We start from the raw sequence: 20,381 nt of genomic DNA, 5'->3' as shown, positions 1-20,381 counted from the left end.
TCCCTCAGAGATTAATTTGAAAACCCAGTTATTTCTTCCTCTTTACTTCCTAACCGAGTCTCTGTATGACTATATTATTAGCCGAAGGTTGAGAAAACTCTCACTATCTAACTGCCTATTAGGACCGAGTATTCAGACAACCCCTTAGGTCGGGTCCTGTTACATATAGATCCTATAGTTGATTCCTCCCAAAATCTGGGAAGTTTTCATTGCCTTTTTCTCTATTGAGAGAATAGGTTCTGTAGGTTCCTGATGAGCTGTTGTTGTGGTGAAACACGTCAAACCATGAACCAACGTGTACTAAATAGAGATGAGCGAGCACCAAAATGCTCGAGTGCTCATTACTCGAGTCGAACTTCCCGCGATGCTCGAGGGTTCGTTTCGAGTAACGAACCCCATTAAAGTCAATGGGCGACTCGAGCATTTTTGTATATCGCCGATGCTCACTAAGGTTTTCATTTGTGAAAATCTGGGAAATTCACGAAAGTGATGGGAACGACACAGAAACAGATAGGGCAGGCAAGGGGCTACATGTTGGGCTGCATCTCAAGTTCCCAGGTCCCACTATTAAGCCACAATAGCGACAAGAGTGCCCCCCGCCCCCCCCCCGCATTGTCAGCATAAAGATCGTTCTCCTCTGCCACAGCTGAATGAGCTGCCTCTGATTGGTCACAGCCTCACCAATCAGAGGCAGCTCTTACTCACACCCATTCATGAATTCATGAATGGGTGAGTGAGTGCTGCCTCTGATTGACAGCTGAGAGCTGCCCCTGATTGGTCCCTGCGCTGAGCCAATCAGAGGCAGCACTCACCCATTCATGAATTCATGAATGGGTGTGAGTGAGAGCTGCCTCTGATTGGTGAGGCTGTGACCAATCAGAGGCAGCTCATTCAGCAGGCAGGGATTTTAAATCCCCGGCTGCTGAATACTACACAGAGCAGTTCAGGAGAACTGCCGGCCGGATGCGGCTGAACTCCGGCTGCAGTGGAAAGGTGAGTATACATTTTTTTTTTTTTTTTTTTACACATTTTAGGATGATTTTCAGGTAAGGGCTTATATTTTTAAGCCCTTCCCAAAAATTCATCCTGAGATCGCCCGCAGCCCATTGCTTTCCAGAGCATCTCGAGCACCCTAATACTCGAACGAGCATCAAGCTCGGACGAGTATGCTCGCTCATCTCTAGTACTAAACCATGAATGAATTCACTCTGTAAAGTAAAAATCATTCTAGGTTACATTTGAAAATCACAAATCAACTTACTGTTTAATCCAAGGATCATATTTTAGATCTGTGTTGAATGAATGAAGGCAGTAAGACAATCCTGGCCCTGTCATTCTCAGTGTACTAACCTTACATTGTAACCCATTTACTGGTTGGCATGCCTTAAACCACATCTCTTTCCTTTTACCAATATTTGCTTTATGGGTCATTGTGTTCTGTATACTGTATAGGGATTCCTTCATCTTGGATACCAACAGGGGTTTGTCTATGTAGATTTATGTAATGTGTATGTCTCAAAGTTTACAGCCCTGCACTTTCCAAACTTCATGTGTGGGTACTACTCAGCTTCTGTATGTGTTTTCAGCCTGAATTTTTTAATAGTTTGACTACAATTTAGTTTTAAATATGTCTATTCTGCGATGGGCTGTAGCTGCAAATAAGATTTGCACAATATTGAGAAATGCTGGGCCATTTATCCTTGAAAATGTTTTACAGGTTATCATTATTTCTGGGATGCCTTGTGTGAGCATCCCTCTTCAGTTGATGTCCCAGCATCTCTATAACATTAAGGCCAGGATTGACTTTGCCATTCTAAAACATTTTTTTTTTTACCACCATTGTTTATGTTATCACTTGTGTACTTTGGATCCTTGCCTTGTTGCATCACCCTTCAGTTTGATCATTGTTTCCTCTGTGATCACATGCCAAAGCCACCAAAACCATGAAACCCCTCCATCATAGCCCTAAATCATGATACTTTCTCCACTGTAGCCCCAAACTATAGTAGAAAGTGAGGTCCACAGCAGTTTAAGTTGATGCATAAAAACGTATTTTATTCCTCCATGTAGATCGCCGCAATCTACATGGAGGACTAAAATACAAAGATTTTATGCATCAACTTATGCTGCTGTGGACCTCACTTTCTACTATATGCTGTTTATGTGGAACTGAGATCTGGGATGCCGATTCCGTGGCATTGCATGGGATTTTGGTCCTGCCTTTGTGGATGTTGAGTGAGTGCTGCCTGAAAAAACCTTTTGCTTCTATCATAGCCCCAAACCATGATGCTCCTTCCACTATTTGCTCCAAACCATGATCCGCCTTCCACAAGGCTCCACAGTTGCATTAGCTTTTGGTGTTGGTGTTGAGTGCTCTCTTTTCCTTCAAATATAACATTGTGCATTTGTACAAAAAGGTCCACTTTTGTTTCATCTTCCCAAATCGATGTAACTTTTTATCAAGTCTTAATAATGATTGGGAATAGGAAACCAAACCAGAAAAACAGCAGCTGTCTGTGGATGGTTTCCTGCCTTGGTTTTCTATTCCCAATTATTGTTAAGACTTGTGAAAAAGTCCCGTTAATTTGAAGGAATGCCACCCTCCTATAGGTGGCGCTGCAGAGGTATTTTTCCATATTCCTTATTTGGAAAATGGCATACTCAGTATAGACGTCATGGGTATCCTTATAATAACAAGGTATCACTGAAAGGATAATCAAACTACTAACGACCACTTGTCTGTGAGTATGTATATGGGTAGGGGTGTGGGAATGCAGGAATTGCACTTGAGCAGATGGGTTTTATTTCACAGTCTTATCTAACACAGACAACCTCCTCTTCATCATACACTAATCTATTACATGGACGACCTCCTCCTCCTGAAATACTAATCTATTACACAGACCTCCTGCTCCTCCGATATCTTACACAGACAACCTCCTCCTCTGCTCCAACTACCACACAGCTTCCCACTAGCACTGAGCCACTAAGTACCACACAGAAATGAGTCCAGCACCCACTCTTATGAAAGCTGTCCGAAAGGAAGTCTGTGTTACCCATAGGCACCAATCACAGTGCAGCTTTCATTTTACCCCAGCGGTATAAGAAATAGCCATTGGCAACAAAAATTACAGGAGAAGTCAGTGAGTATAAAAAGAAATACACAGGCAACGCCGGGTAATCAGCTAGTAGGTGACAAACGATCAGATGTCGTATCAATAGTTTGTGTTAAATGTCATATAGTTTAAGCTTTGGTTGTATTGTTATTAGGCCTAGATCAATAGACCTTACACGCATCCGTTGTGGTACCCATCTAGTGACGTGATGAGCGGTAAACTCTTTTTATAACATCCATTAATTGACTCGTCTTTTGTAACAATCATTATTTGACCCTACGCATGTTTCAACCAAACTATCAGCGGTCCTATATCAGAAAGTACCAGTTTCTTTTTTGGTTCATTGATCCTTGGTACCTCATATCCTACTAGGAGTGGCCGTTCAGTGACAGTAATGTGGATGTAACAACTATAATACTAGCATAAAATGGATACGTAGAACTCAAATCTGATGTAAATGATGGAACAGGGAATCGCCCTGCAGCTCGAAATATACGAGGAATACTAAATAGTGCTAAGATCGGGTGTAGGAATGCGGGGGTTAGACCTAGAAGTTCATTGCATTTTGTGCTTATGGTTATAAATGTTACGTCCACATATAGGACCCCTGATGATACCATTAACGTGGTTGCAATGTGCGTAGTGTCAAACAACGGTTGTTATAAAAAGAGTTTATCGCTCATCACGTCACTAGATGGGTACCACAACGGATGCGTGTAAGGTCTATTGATAGTGGCCTAATAACAACAATACAACCAAAGCTTACACTTTAGGACATTTAACACAAACTATTGATACGACATCTGATGGTTCATCACCGATGAGGTCGCATTCGCATGGTGGCATTTGCCAATAAACAGTGTGCTTTCACCTCCATGATCAATCATTATGATGCCAAGGGCCTGTGACTGCAACACACATGATTTAATAAATGAAGGATCGCGGTGTGTATTACACAAATTATCACATTTTGTGCTTGGAAACCCATTAGAGGCCATTTTTGTATACGCCTATGGGGATAACCAACTACAAAAGGAGATCCAGCCATTTCATGGTGCGTTCCCCCCGTCCTCCCTTCTTTTGTGTTGTTTTTGGTTTTGTGTTTTTGGGTTTATGCTTTGCTTCATATTAATGTCATCACTGTTAGCTATGAGCAGTTCCTGATTTTTAATTCTAAGTATTAAAAGTCATATTTTATCATTATCCTTTCAGTGATACCGACCTATGCAGCTAAGATCCGAGTCTCAATGATCAATGAGAACCAGAAACATGTTTTTCTGACAGAGCTAAGGACATGAGGATGCCACCTACCTGTGAGTATGGGTATATGGCGAGTATTTGAGCCATGGACACCGTAGATACTGAACCCAGGTCTCCAATAAATCCGACTACATTCCTCTGCTCTCTACAACAATAATTGGGGACGGTCCTTCCGGGTCCTGATAAAATCTGTAGGACACTTCTCACAGATTTCTTGCTGTCGGAGCACGAGTCGTATACATGATATCCCAGAGAGATGTTGGGTAGAATTGTCTGATCTCGGTTAATTTCCTCAATAGCGAAACGGAAAGTCAGAAGATACCTGTAGTACTGAGGCACGGGTCTATGGAGATGAGATAAAGTGGTAGGAGATGAATGGAGGTCGTGTTGGCGACCATCTGATCAGTAAGTATTAACCCTACTGATATTTTTACCATTTTGATATTTTTATGTTCTATTGTGGAAAAACCTTCATGACAACTATGGATTCTAGATTTTCAGGAAATCAGATGGCTAAGGTTGTGTAGTTTTTATGGTGTGTAAAGATACACTGTGTGATGAAATGTTGCAGAAGGTTAGTCGCTGCATGTATTTTTAAGAATACTCCGCCATGTTTTAACGTATGATGTTCATGAAACTGTAATAGACGGAAGAACTCATACCCTTTTGTTTTATGCCATGTTGCCTGAGGAAATTCTTGAAGTTTCTGTACTGATTGTTTGTATCACGTTGGCAATTATCTGTTTTTGTTGGCTTTGCTATAACATCACCAAAAGTTCCCTGAGAGGCAAAGTGTGGTCTCCCCTGAACCCTCCGAAGTAATCTGTGTGATTGCTGGAAGATGCTGTAAAACTATTCCTGGACAAGGAAGACTGTGTGTCCTCCTATAAAGTACTGTGTGATATAGTGTCCTGTATACTTCGTGAAGAATAGTGAGCATATGAAGATGGGGGCAGAACAGTCTAAAACTTATCTTACCCTTATTGAGATAATAAGAGAGAGGGCGGGGTAGGATATCAGTAAATAAGCTTATAAGATATACAGACAAATAGGACTTAAAAAGGCAGGAACTTTCAATTATGAATTTTGGTCCCAATTTAAAAATAAAAATGTTAAAATGCTACGTGACTTAAAGCTAGAAAAAGGTATCGAGGCCTTAATAGACTTATCTAGGAAAGCCCAAGACGAACACTGGGACACGGAGGCCAGGGAAGGCATAGTTGTTTATTGTCCTCTGGCCCCTCCACCAACCCCGTCAATTCCTACGGGTCTTTATCCAAACCTTGCAGAAGAGCTTCCACCTGCCTACCCAACTCCCGCATCTTCTACGGCTCCCCCAGCACCGGACAATAATCCTTTCAGGGGTCCAGCTTGGGATTGTCCCAGATGCAGGCAGCAGAATCCCTGCTATCTGGAAGATTGTCTTGCTTGTGGGGGCCCCAGACCCCATGGACAATGTGTCCCCGGCAATAGGCCCCCTTCTAATGTTACCCACCAAATGTTCCCTGTAACCTCCACCACTACCACGGGAAAAGGGGTCACGGCTAACGTAGATGTTACTATGGACGAAGAAGGAGCTGCAGGGGGAGCGCCCCCCCCCCTTCCTTTACACAGACTGAACAGACTAAAACTGTCTCGTCATGGCGTCCCTGGTCAGTCACGGACCAAATGGCCTTATGCCAACAGTTACCAGACCCAGAGACTGAACCAGCAGCCTTCCGTAGAAAAATAGAAGTAATACAGAAAAATTACAATGCAGCATGGACAGACATGGACTGTCTGACTAAATGTCCCGATGGGTTATATGCTAACATTTCCACCCATTGTAAACTGGACAGGCCGCCACGGGATACACGCACCCTTGACAGCGGCAGAGTATTCTTAGACCACTTAAGTCCCTGGCTAGAAAAACAATCAAGAGACAGACAGGTAGCCTTAACCACCTGTAAGAAAGAGAAAAATGAGACTATTGATTGTTATTATGGGCGGCTAGAACAGTGTACCAGAGACATGAATCTACAAAATTGTCCTGATAACATACATGACACCTTGTTCACGGAAGCTTTTATGCAAGGCATAAAAAAGAGCCTGGCCAACAAAATCAAAGCTTTACAAGAAAGCGGTGGGCTTCGCCATGGATGATAAACGATCCGGTGGTGTGGCTGTTAAAAATTATACCATGGATGGTGACCGAGTACGCATAAGTGACCAGCCCCAACAGAGAGAGACCCGTAAATGCTTCAATTGCAGGAAACCCGGTCACCTGGCACGCAACTGTAGAGTCCCTAAACGCCCGCGAAATCAGCAGCCGCCCGTCGCCACACGCCAGCCACCAGACATGCCACCACCTCCGCCAGCCCCAGGAGGTTATGTAAATTATCAATTAAGGTCCGGCAATCCTGCCCCCATAGCCCTTATGGCAGCGGCTGAATGTGGAATACAGGTTTTTCAACCTCTAACTTTAGCGGGGGAGGAGGTGCTCTTTTTGATAGACGCTGGGGCTACTAAGTCTTGTATAAGTAGAAAGAAAGTTCAGGACCTTCAGCTACCATTATCTGACACTATACATGTGGCATTTGGTATTTCTGGCGATCCCACCCCGATGAGAGAGACGGAGACTGTGGAAGTCTGCTTTCAAGGGTCACGAGTCCTCACTCGCTTCCTGGTGTCACCTGCTGGGGATTGCATCATAGGAACCGATGTGATGGGACCCCTGGGGTGCTGCATACAGCTTCACCCTTCGGGTGAGGCTCATGTCAGCACCACTGCGGCCGACCACCAGGTATTCTGTCTCATGGCAGCAGACTTGGTCACTCCGCCTCCTTCTTTTGCTGTCTATATGTTAACCCCAGAAGATGCACAGGTTCTTTCAGCAGTTCCAGAGACTCTATGGGCAAGGGGGAAGATGGACTTGGGGCATCTCCAAGTACCCCCGGTCATGGTGTACCTCAAAGATGGGGAAAAAGCCCCCATGATTCGCCAGTATCCTCTTGCCATGGCACAAGAAGACGCAATAGCCTCCACCGTCACAGAGTTATGTGCCTTGAATGCTTTAAAATCTTGTGTCTCCTCCGCTAACACGCCACTCTTCCCAGTGAAAAAGAAAGGAAAGAAGGGCGAGCCCGACACCTACTGTATGGTTCACGATTTAAGAGAAATTAACAAAGTAACTGTTTTAGAAACACCGTTGGTTTCCAACCCACATACTTTGTTGTCAACCGTACCTTCTGGAACTTGCTGGTATACAGTGGTGGATTTAGTAAACGCCTTCTTTTCAGTTCTATTGCACCCTGACTGTCAGTATTTGTTTGCATTTACATTCCGAGGGAAACAGCATTGTTGGACCGTCCTACCGCAAGGGACGCAAAATAGCCCCAATCAGATGTATGATGTTAGTGCTTGATGCTTGGGCCGCCCCGCCTGGAGTGGTCCTCCTACAGTATGTTGATGACTTACTGCTCTGTGCACCGGACAGGTCTATATGCATAGATGCTTCCCTAAGCCTTCTTTGTTTCCTTGCAGACAGCGGGTGTAAAGCCAGTAAAGACAAATTGCAGTTTTGCAAATCTCATGTTGTGTTTCTTGGTCACTGCCTAGGTTCTGGTACAAAACACCTCACGCCAGAACGTACCAAGGTGGTGGAGGACATGCCACTCCCTACCTCACATGCTCAGTTGCAGACATTTCTGGAGTTAGTTTCATATTGTCGGCCGTGGATTCGCTCTGCCTCCATGACCATGCAGCCTCTGTATGACTGCCTGGGTTCCAAGCCATTTGCTTTGACCCCGGAAACCGAGTCAGCTTTCCATCAGCTGAAAATACAGATTACCAGTGCTCCGGCACTGGGCCTGCCAGACTATGACAAACCCTTTCAAATGTTCGTGACTGAGATGGCGGGACATGCTACTGCCGTCCTCACACAAGAGCATGGTGATAAAAAGCGCCCTGTAGCATACTACAGTGCAAATCTTGACGCAGTAGCCAGGTGTTCACCCTCCTGTGTAACAGCAGTTCTGGCAGTACAAACACTACTTGAGAAAGCCTCTGAGATGGTCCTAGACTACCCTCTGGTGGTTCTGACACCCCATGATGTACATGGAATTCTGACCCAGGTAAGCCGTAGACATCTGTCTCTTGCTAGACAGATTAAAATGGAACTTGCGGTACACTCTTCATCCAATGTCTCATTTCAACATTGCACCACCTTGAATCCGGCCACCTTATTACCATTAGGTGACACTGATTAAAATGGGGAAGTAAGTACAGGGGACCAGCTTTTTGCAAATTCCCTGACTGATGAGGAGGAGGCCTTTGACACAGAACACCAGCATGATTGTGCAGCGCTCATGGAGCAGGAAACAGCTGGGTTCGCACATGTCACTGACAAACCCCTCATAACCCCCCCCCCCCCCTTGAAATGTTTGTGGATGGATCTAGATACCTGAATGAGAAAGGCGGTTTTGTGACAGGTTTTGCTGTAGTAACTCTGCAGGAGGTACTGGTAAGTCAACCACTGCCCCCACATGTGTCAGCACAAGAAGCGGAACTGTGCGCTTTGACTGAAGCCTGTAAACTAGCCGAGGGCGTAACTGCCAACATCTACACTGACTCCAGGTACGCGTTTGGTGTGGCACACGACTATGGGCCTATCTGGCGCGCACGGAGCTTCCTCACAGCTCAAGGCAAGCCGATCAAGAATGGAAAAGCTGTACGTTTACTGATGGAAGCTATCATGTTGCCAGAACAGGTAGCTATAGTAAAAGTTAAAGCACACACCCAGGGTCAGTCCATGGAGAGCAAGGGCAACGAGAAGGCCGATAGAGCAGCCAAGGCTGCAGCCCTGCTGGACAGAGAGGACCGAGTGCGCAGGGTTAGTACCCGGCAAAGATCCTGCCCACCTGAGGACACCGGGGTACCTGCCGGCATTTCTTCTTTAGCCGCTTCTACCGAGGTGGTACTGAAGCCCACCAGAAGGGAAGAGGAGAGATGGGCCATGGCAGGAGGGAGGAAAGTGAAGGATGTGTGGATGATGAGAGAGAGAGCGTGTTTACCGGCTGCTGCCTATCCTAGTTTGGCGTCACTAGCCCATGGAAAGGTCCACGCCTCTCACAATGCCATGGTAGCTCTTGTGGATAAGGTTTGGTACGCTCCAGGGTTTGACAGGATGGCAAAGGCATATGTCAGGGCATGTGAAGTGTGTGCACTACACAACCCAGGGCAGGTTGTCAAAACTCCTAAGAAATGTACACCTCGGCCCTTGTACCCCTTTCAGAGACTACAGATAGACTACATCCAACTGCCCAGGTCAGGAAGGTATGAGTACGTGCTCGTCTGCATGGACCTCTTCTCTGGGTGGCCTGAGGCTTACGCAATGGGGAGTGCCACCGCTCAAGTCACCCCCAAGAAACTGGTGATGGAATTGGTGTGTAGATTTGGGGTGCCAGAAACAATTGAAAGTGACAGAGGAACTCACTTCACTGGTGAAATAATGCAGCAGGTAATGGCTGCTTTGGGGGTAGAGCAAGCTTTCCACACCCCCTACCACCCACAAAGTTCAGGGAAAGTTGAGAGACTAAATGGTATCCTGAAATTGAAGTTACAAAAAGCCATGGCTGAGACAGGGAAGCCATGGCCAGAGTGTCTCCCGATGGCCCTTAACTCTGTACGTACCACCCCCAATCGAAAGACAGGACTTTCTCCATATGAAGTACTGTTTGGCTCAGTGCCAAGATTAGGCCTGTACCATCCACAGGCTCTTCAGCAAGGATGTGATAAAGTTACTGAATATGTACAAGAACTATGCCGTAAGCTGAAAATAACACACGATCTAGTGTTTTCTTCAATTCCAGACCCTGATAACCTAGAAGGAACTCACTCCTTGCAGCCTGGAGATTGGGTGGTCGTAAAAAGACACATGAGAAAGGCTTTGGAACCTCACTTTGACGGACCATATCAAGTGCTGCTGACCACTCCCACTTCAGTTAAACTCGAAGGAAAAGCCTCTTGGATTCACACCTCCCACTGCAAGAAAGTGCCCGAGCCTGTCACAGAATGAAAGGGAGGGTTGCGGTCAGGAGACCAGGGTGGGATGCGGCACTTATGCCAGGGTGGACAATACTGGGTATTTTGACCCTGATATCTGCAGTTTGTCTTATTGGACTGTCCTTTTATCGGGATGCACCCCCACCAACGATCCATATTGAAAGAAGATGGACTGGATGGGCAGAAGGACACCCCAATATGTGGGAATACCTCACAAAAGACGTATTAAATATTTCCCACATGTGTATGCCCAACCTTCGGAGTGGGGAAGATATTTTGCGGACTTGTCTACTGTCTGTCCCCACTCCTGTAAAAACACTTCGTGATATATATTCAATAGTGCATAATGATAGCTATGTGGGAGATGGTAATGTTGTTCAAGAAAATACCTTCCTAAATGTATATGAATATTGTCCCCATTGCGATGCCATCGAACACACACTTTGGTCAAATATGACTCGGTTTCAGGTAAGGAATGTTGCTCCGGCTGAGGTGTGTTATAACTTCACATGTGATAAAAGGTATATTGGAGGGTGTGCGCCAGGGCACACAGTAACTAATGATTCCCAGATACTTTGTAACTGTACAAAGGAGCAATGCAAGAGAATACAGACCCCTATGCTCTGCAACTACACGGTCCGAAGCCCCAGTCATTTTAGGCATGTCAAACTGCCGGTGGGATGGGTCTTATCCTGTGGTAATCAAACCTATACATACATCCCTGGTAATATTTCAGGTGGACTGTGTGCATTGTCCAGGCTAAGTATACTAATGTACCAAAAACCTAACAGCCTGGGATCCATGAATAGACAAAGACGGGAGTTGAAGGGGCTAGATAGCAAGTGTGAAGGAACACCCACTTTACTGAGTTTTTCGGAACACAGGGCACTTGCTGTCAGTATTGTGGGTGTTCCCGGGCTGGCCCAATATAAGGCAAGAGTAATTAATGGCCGAGCATGTGATATGGTAAAAGGTCTGAATGCCACATCTCAGGCTTTGGATCTTCTTCTATTAGATATACAGGGAGTTAGAAAAGCAGCCCTACAGAACAGGGCCACCATAGATTACTTGCTACTTGCGCTAAACCACGGATGTGAGGAATTTGAGGGGATGTGTTGTTTTAACCTTTCTGATCACTCAGAATCCATACACCAAAGAATCAATAACTTAGGGAAAATAGCCGCCAGCATAAAACAAGATAAAGATCAGGGGTGGTTTAGTTTCCTCAATCCTGCAAATTGGTTCTCGGGGTTAGGAGGTTGGTTTATGGGGATCCTACAAAGTATATTACAAGTTGTGATGATTTTATTATGCATGTATATAGCTATAAAAATTGTAATCTCATGTGTCACCAAATGTACTGAAAAAGCTTTCTCTGCACCAATATGAAGCACGTGTTTATGGACTAGGAGTCGTGCTTGCCTTGACTCCATGTCCAAATGGGGGATTATGTATGGGGTTAATTATGTTGCTAAGCTATCAAAATAAGAATAAATAGTTGAAAAACAAAGTATGCTTTGGTTAGTGGAGATAGGAACCAGCTGGTTGAAAACTGATTTCTCCGAGCTTCTCAAGGTCTTGCTTATCTCCTGTAACTGGACGCAGCGGACCACGAACATCTGTGCTAGACTAACAGGATGTTCTGTCTCTAAGTTTTAGAAATAATAGCTCATTAAGAAAGAATATGTTTATGCAATAATATGCTGGCTGTAAGATAACCGCCTCCTGCATGGGCGATGGTCTATGGTCTATATAATCTGATGTGTTTGCTTCAATAAAGAAGAATTCATTCTGATTTCACCACACTGCATGTGGTGTCATTTTATGTCTTCTCCGAGTACTCGCTGATCAGACGCATTGATTTGGACCCGGCAACATTCGCAGTGGTCTCCCTTGAAAGACCCCCTAAAGTATCCACTTGTAGGTTAAAACATGGTGGCCATATCTCACCTATTTGAGGGCCTGCTAGGGAAATATGGCTGAAATGTTACATTGGTTTTCCATCTGGAAGATCTGTGCACATATTCAGCTAACCCTCAGTGAAGTCATGAAGAGGATGGTGGAGGTGGGACCCTCATAGACTTTAAAACAAAAGGGGGATCTTCCCACACTCACAGACTCAGGAGATGCATCTAAATGCAGAACTGTCCACCTTTCTACTCACTCCGCGCCCCAAGACTGTGTGAAACAGCTTCATAGACTGGTATTTTCTATTACTTTTTCCCTTTTTGCTTTCATATGTTGTGTGTCTGTGTTTCACAGTATATACCTTATTCTAAAAAGAACTTTATTGATATTTGCTTAAAAACATTTACCACAATAGGGCACACCCAACATACATGAACACAAAACAAATAACCATTTGGGCAATGAACCGAAGTTGCTGGCACTCACGATATATGTTTTAAAAACTAATGCCAACACTACTCCTTATCCTAAAGTGTGCTGCTGGGATACTCTCTCCAAGATAATACTAGGTGGGAGGCTCAAGTGAGAAGAAATACCTCTCTTGATACAGCCTAATCCAAGAGCACCCAGGGCAGTGTTAATTATTCAAATTTATGGAATCACTGCTCCATGTAAGGAGCTATAGCATATATTAATGCTTCTTGCGACTTGGAACTAATATGCAGCTCGGATAGTATATTCAGCCTCATGCGGGGGGCTTAATGATGGATTGCCCGCCTCTACTAATGCATCCAGGTCTAAATATGGAAGGCAAACATGGATAATTTTGAATTTATTGCATCAATGTTTTTTCTGCGCATATCATTATTTTTGCACCTTTCAAAACCCACAGGGTCTTTTTGCAAAATTGCAATTCAGAGGATCATGACTCCCTGTGTAAGTATATGTATATGTGTTATGACTCGAAACTTCGACGCGTTTCCCCATGGATCTCATAGATCATCAGGAAGTAATTGTCAGTGGCATAGCCAAAACTCAATTAACTGCCCAAACTAATGAAGACAGACCATCTGCCAGCTAGTGTAATTTACAGAGAGCTGTAACACGATGGGGGCACACAGAAGAGCACATTTGTGCTAGGGGGAAGCTACTAATACACACACGGGCCTAAGTGTTATGGGCTGCTGATAATATGGCGCCCAAATCACAGCTCCCGTAGTGTAGAATGTGCTAAGAGAGGGGGAGTGTTAGGGGCTGATAATAGTGGTGCACCCAAATCACAACTCCCGTAATATAGCATGCACTGTCTGAGAGGGAGTATTAAGATCTTGTAGGAGCCATAATATTGCAGGCTACTATGTTCTATGTCTCCAATTAACTGCTCCTATGGTGGCACCCAATTTGTTAGAAGGTGGAATAGTTGGTGATCCACCCTAATCCAGTAGATAGTGCTATGCCACCCTCGGTGCTACTAAGCCCCAGATTAACGCTAACTAGGGCTGCGAGTAAAGTCGCCTCTTAAAGATCACCCCCTCTATCAGAGATAAAAAATAAAAAAGTACTCATAGCCCGGATGGTGGACTAGAGTATCAACCGCCAAAGAGGAGTTGCAGGGAATATATGGCATTTGTGCTCCACCCATAGGAGGGGGTACATGATTGACACTCCCCCTCATTACTGATGTAAACAATGAACGATACCAGGATCATTGCTCACTACCACCATGTCCCCTCTCATAGGTATTAGTAATGTTTGCAGTATAGAGAAGCCCATTACTGTGGTGAAGATAAGACGTCCCTGAGTGTCCGGTCAATCGCCGCATAATGATCGCCATGATGACTGCTTATCAGACGTCAGTGGGAGGCCCGGCCCAGTTCAACCCATTTGTAAAATGGGAATTGCCGTGACGTCCTAACGGGTCACGTTATATGATCGTCTGTGTGCTGTGGTGACATCACTGTGCTGGGCATCCTGAGAGGCCACGTGACATGATCGGCGGCGTGACGTGATGATGTCACCATGCTCAGCGCCACTGATGACATGACAAGACCAGCGTGTTGTCATAGGAGACCCTGGCATACGCCAGAGGCAGGCCGGCCGTGTGATGACGTGATAGATGGATGAATCCCTGTCGGCCATCTTGAAAAAGGGTATGAACTCAGTTGATTTAGAAAATAGATGTTTGCCAACCAGAACACATTAATTGTGGAGGAAAACATTTCTGAGGGACTGTGAATCATAATTATGCTCCTACTATATGGCCAATACATGGTCAGTTACACCAAAGCGATTTGATATTTAAATGCTAGCATACAATGTTCCTAGTAGAGACAGAAGTGTCATCCTTCTATCTGAACCAGAATCGGTTACAAGATAATTCTTCTCAAATAAGAACACATAATAAAGTGTACATGCAGAAAGGTGGCATGCCAATACTTTTAATAAAAGAATCTAAATCATAAAATAAGTATTTGGAATTAATGTGTCCATAAAAGTCTGATCTATCAAAGTAGTGGCTTATTTACCCCAAATGGTGAACATCGTCCGGAAAAAAATAAAGAACCTCAAAAACGCACTTTCAGTCACCCCGTCTCCCAGAAAAAAATACAATAAGAAGCGATCAAAAAGGTGTATGTATTCCAAAATGTCTGAAAAAAAAATAGTGCAACGAAAAAAAACTGTATAACTTTGGAATCGTAGTAATCATAGTGACCCATAGAATAAAGATGTCATTTTGGTGCAGTTTGTGCGCCGTAGAAACAAGATGCACTGAAAGATGGCGGAATGTTGTTTTGCCTTCTTTTTTTTCATTTTACTCCACTTACAGTTTTTTAAAAGTTTTTCAATACATTTTCTAGTACCATTAGCAAATACAACTCGTCCCACAAAAAACAAGCCCTCCTACGTTGATGGATAAATAAATGAGTTAGGATTTTTAAAAAGAGGGCAGTGAAAACAAAAATGGATTATAAAAAGGGTCCGCGGCATTAAGGGGTTAATATAAGGTTGTTCCCCTTTTACTATCTTCACTGTATCTTATGTAAATGAGTTGAACACAAATACAAATAATGTAACTGAAATAAGCCTCATTATGTCCTCATATGACCCCTCTATAGAGCTCAGGCTATGAGGCAGAGCATGGAGCGCCTACAGCTCTGGAGATCGTAGCCTACTGTACTTGGTCCCAGAAGTTCATTCTATACATCGAAGTGCTGGAATCTGATGGCCGATGGAATGTTGTGCCTCCCTGCTGCAGAGGCCCAGATATACCCAGTAATTAAAGGGGCTGCATTACTGCCTGTGAAGTGAAAGCATCCTACAATCCAGCATTACACATAGAAACCATATTCTGCTCACCTTTTATTCATTATCTTCTCCTTGTACAGCTGACCTATACAAACTTTCAAAGATGGCACCGCTGGGGTAGTACCCATGATGCACTGCTCTCTCTCCTCCTTAGCGGGCGCGGTCCCGATGATGGTGGTCACATGACTGGAAGACCGACGAGAGGTGCACGCTGAAAGAAAGCATCGCCATCTCCTGCTAGAGCTGTGACAGATGTAGCAGGAGGTTCCTTCATCTCCCCGGCATGTCCCCTCATCACTGGCCACTGGGACAGCACAGTCACATCATTGTGTCCCCGCACGACATTGTGTCCCCACAGTGCACCCCCACATAGTATAGTGCACCCACATGACATTGCCCCCCCCCCCCACAGTGTGCCCCCAGATAACATAGTGCCCCCCACACATTGCCCCCACATGACATGGTGCCCCCACAGTGCCCCCCCATGCTTTACCTACATAGTTCCCCCACAGTGTGTCCCCACATAATAAAGTACCACCACACACTGCCCCCACATAGTGCCCCCGCATAACATGGTGCCCCCACAGTGCACCCCCACATAACATGATGCTCCTACACTGCCCCCACATAGTGCCACCACATGGTACTCCCACAGTGTCTCCTAACGGTGCCCCCCCCAGTGACCTCACATAACATAGTGCTCCCACATAACACGGTGCTCCCACAGTCCCTCACATGGTACTCTCACATAGTGCCCACACAATTGTAGCCACAGCAGCATCAGTGCCCCCACAATATAGCCCAAACAGCATCAGTGCCCAAATTATTATTGCCACAGCAGTAATAGTGCCCAATAAAAATACCCACAGCAGCATCTATGCCCACACAATTGTAGCCATAGCAGCATCAGCCCCCGACAATTGTAACCACGACAGCATAAGTTTCCCCACAATTATAGCCTCAGCAGCATCAGTGCCCCTACAATACTATCCCCAGTAATAGTGCCCCCAAAATTGTAGCCACAGCAGCATTAGTGCCCCCACAATTATAGCCACAACAGTAATAGTGCCCCCACAATAGTGGCCACGGGAGCATCAGTGCCCCCACAATTGTAGCCACAGCAGCATCAGCCCCCCACAATTGTAGCCACGACAGCATAGGTTTCCCCACAATTATAGCCACAGCAGCATCAGTGCCCCCACAATAGTGGCCACAGGAGCATCAGTGCCCCCACAATTGTAGCCACAGCAGCATTAGCCCCCCACAATTGTATCAACAACAGCATTAGTTACCCCCAATCATAGCTCAGCAGCATCAGTGCCCCCACAATAGTAGCCCTAACAGCATCAGTGCCCCCACAATTATAGTCACAGCAGTAATAGTAACCCCACAATAGTAGCCCAAGCAGCATCAGTCCACCCCCCCACAACAAATTACTGTGACAGCACCCTTCCCCCATGACAAATTACTGTGACAGCCCCCACCCCCATGAAAAATTGCTGTGACAGCACCCTTCCCCCTACCCCCGCAGCAAATTACTGTGACAGCACCCCTTCCCTCACACTACAATTTACTGTGATAGCCCCCCACCCTGACAAATTACTGTGACAGCAACCCTCCCTCCACTACAAATTACTGTGACAGCACCCCTTCCCTCACACTACAATTTACTGTGATAGCCCCCCACCCTGACAAATTACTGTGACAGCAACCCTCCCTCCACTACAAATTACTGTGACAGCAACCCTCCCCCCACTACCCCCACTACAAATTACTGTGAAAGAAACCCTTCCCCCCACCCCCACGACAAATTACTGTGACAGTCTCCCTGCCTGACAAATTACTATGACAGCCCCGCAAGAAAAATTACTGTGACAGCCCCTTTCCCCCGGCCCGACAAATTGCTCTGACAGCCCCCCTCCCCAGCACATAAACAGTAACATACATAAGCCCCCCATCCCAAACTTACCCTACAGCTGAGGACAGTTCACAGGGGGAAGCCGCTGTTCTTCCTCATCTTAAGGTCCAGACCGTCAGTGAGAGCCATGGGGTGAGTGGACTGTGCATGCGCGTGCATGAGACACTGCTGGAATTGCTGTATCCAAGGACATTGGACAGGTAAATATAGGGGGGGGGGGTACTTGATCAGGTAAGTATAGATGTATTTGTCACAGAGGGACAACCCCTTTAAGAATCGCTTCTCAATGTCAGAAGATATCTATATATATGAAGGTGAAAGCCCTCACTAACTGACTGACTGACTAACTAACTCGCTGACTGAATGATTTGCTGCCTGACTGACTCACTAGTGACTCACTGCCTGACTGGCTCACTGACTGACTCACTGACTGACTGCTTGCTGAGTGACTCACTGACTAACTTACTTACTGCCTAACTGACTCGCTGACTGACTGACTGACTAACTTAATAACTGACTGACTCACTAACTGACTAACTCGCTGACTGACTCCCTCACTGACTGACTGACTCGCTGACTGACTGACTAAGGGCTCCCACACACTTGCGTTTGCGTTTTTTGTTAAGGCGATTGTCAATGGGACTTTCTAATGTTAAAAACGCAACGCAGCGCAACTTGCGTTTTTGGTGCATTGCGTTGCGTTTTTAACATTAGAAAGTCCCATTGACAATCACGTTAACAAAAAATGCAAACGCAAGTTTGTGGGAGCCCTCACTCACTCACTACCTGAGTGACTCACTGACTGACTCACTGTCTCACTCCTTGACTGACTGACTCACTCACTACCTGAGTGACTCACTGACTGACTCACTGTCTCACTCCTTGACTGACTGACTCACTGACTGACTCACTGTCTCACTCACTACCTGACTCACTGTCTCACTCCTTGACTGACTGACTCACTGACTGACTGACTCACTGACTGACTGACTGGCTCTCTGACTGACTGGCTCTAACTGACCAAGTGACTTACTGACTAACTTGCTGACTGACTAACTCACTGCCTGACTGACACACTGACTGACAGCTCCCCCTGCTAACTCGCTGACTGACTCACTACCTGACTGACTCACTGACTGAATGACTCGGTGATAGAGATGATCGAGCACACTCGTCTGAGCTTGATACTCGTTCGAGTATTAGGGTACTCGAGTTGCTCGTTATTCGAGACGAACACCACGCGGTACTCGAGTCAATTGCATTTCCTTCCCCGCATGTTCCGCACCATTTTCTAGCCAATAGACATGCGGGGAAGGCATTAACACTTCCTGCTGTGACGTGCCAGCCCTCTCTCCTCCCCACAGTAGTGAGTAGCTGGCGAGATCAGGTGACCGCTGAGTACTTAAACTGGTCCCGTCTGCGGCTCGCCTCAAACGCATGCTGGCAGAGGTTAGGGAAATTGCTGCTGCTCATTCAGGGATAGTGTTAGCGTAGGATCCTGTCTTCAAGAACCCCAACGGTCCTTCTTAGGGCTACTCTTCATAGTGTGTATTACTGCTGTGGCTAGCTGGGAGCAGTAGTGCACCTTTTTTTTTTTTTAAGCATCTCGGGCTGTGCAGGCCATTCCAGCTATAGCGTTCTCAGTCTGCAGTATATTATGCAGAGTTTAGGGACAGTGCTGCCTATATAGGGAAAGTTATACAGCCCTCCTGATCCTCTGTGCAAGATTCCCAACAGTCCTTCTTAGGGCTACATCTGACCATGTGCATTATAGTTGTGGCCTGCTGGGAGTAGTAGTGCATTCATTTTTTATTACGCATCTAGGCCTGTTCCCAGCCTTTCAGTAATAGCTTTCTCAGCCTACAGTGCCGTACAACCAGCTCTCACCGTGAAACTGCTCTCTAATATTTCCTAGCCTACTGCAAACTATTTCAGCTATATTGTTCAATGTCTGCAGTGCATTAGACAGAGGTCTCACCGATAAACAGTACTGTAATATTTCCTGGGCCACTGCAAAGTATTTCAGCTCTGCCGCTGTGTAGAGCATCTCACAATACCCTTTCCTTGGTGAGGTTGAGATTACCGCAGTTACAAGCACTAGCCACTCGCTTTAGAGTCTTCTCCCACTCCATACAGCCTCTATTATCTACAAGTCTCTGCGAGCGGTAAATTACCCCTAGGTATCAGCGCAAAACAGCGGGTTAATTTTTTGAAGTCACAGCATAGAGGCTCCGCTATTTCCAAGTCTTTGTGTGCAGTGAATTAAGCACAGTTGTCAATGCTGTACAGTGGGATAATAAATGTGGGCCCTGCTCTATTCTTAATCTGCCATGATGAGGAGTAGGGGTAAGGGTCAAGGATGCGGACATCCAAGTGAGGGTGTTGGCACAGGCCGAGTTCCTTGGCGTGGTGAATCACAGCCGACTGCTGTGGGATTACAAGAGAGGCAAGTTTCTGGGCTCCTCAGCTTCATATCACAATTTACGGGTCCGTGTGGTAGACCTTTATTACAAACAGAGCAGTGTGAGCAGGTCCTGTCGTGGATGGCAGAAAACGCGTCCAGCAATGTATCGACCAACCAGTCTTCTACGCAGTCCACTACTTCCGGCCCAGGGACTGCAACTCTGAATACTCTGGCTGCTCCTCCTTCATCCCAACCTCCTCACTCCATCAAAATGACATATTCTAATCAGGGAGACTCCCGGGAACTGTTCACGGGTCCCTGACATGAGTGGGAAAAAACTGGTTCCTCTCTCACTTGAGGAGTTTGTCGTGACCGATGCCCAACCTTTGGAAAGATCCCGGAGTCCGGGTGATGAGGCTGGGGACTT

General features: G+C 45.7%; 1 protein-coding gene across 1 annotated transcript in view; it reads right to left on the bottom strand.

Moving 5' to 3' along the window:
* Positions 1-18,146, bottom strand: part of LOC136578455 (vomeronasal type-2 receptor 26-like) — a gene marked incomplete at its 5' end in the record, with an annotated part of 53,200 nt that extends 35,054 nt beyond the window's left edge. Inside the window, 2 exons of the mRNA XM_066578541.1 lie at positions 4,428-4,706; positions 18,129-18,146. Coding sequence (XP_066434638.1) covers positions 4,428-4,706; positions 18,129-18,146 — 297 coding nt within the window. The remainder of the gene's footprint in view (positions 1-4,427; positions 4,707-18,128) is intronic.
* Positions 18,147-20,381: the final 2,235 nt, after the last annotated feature.

The sequence above is a fragment of the Eleutherodactylus coqui genome, chromosome 1 (genome assembly GCF_035609145.1).
Source record: "Eleutherodactylus coqui strain aEleCoq1 chromosome 1, aEleCoq1.hap1, whole genome shotgun sequence".
Taxonomy (NCBI): Eukaryota; Metazoa; Chordata; class Amphibia; order Anura; family Eleutherodactylidae; genus Eleutherodactylus; species Eleutherodactylus coqui.
This window is presented reverse-complemented; position numbering and strand designations above follow the sequence as displayed.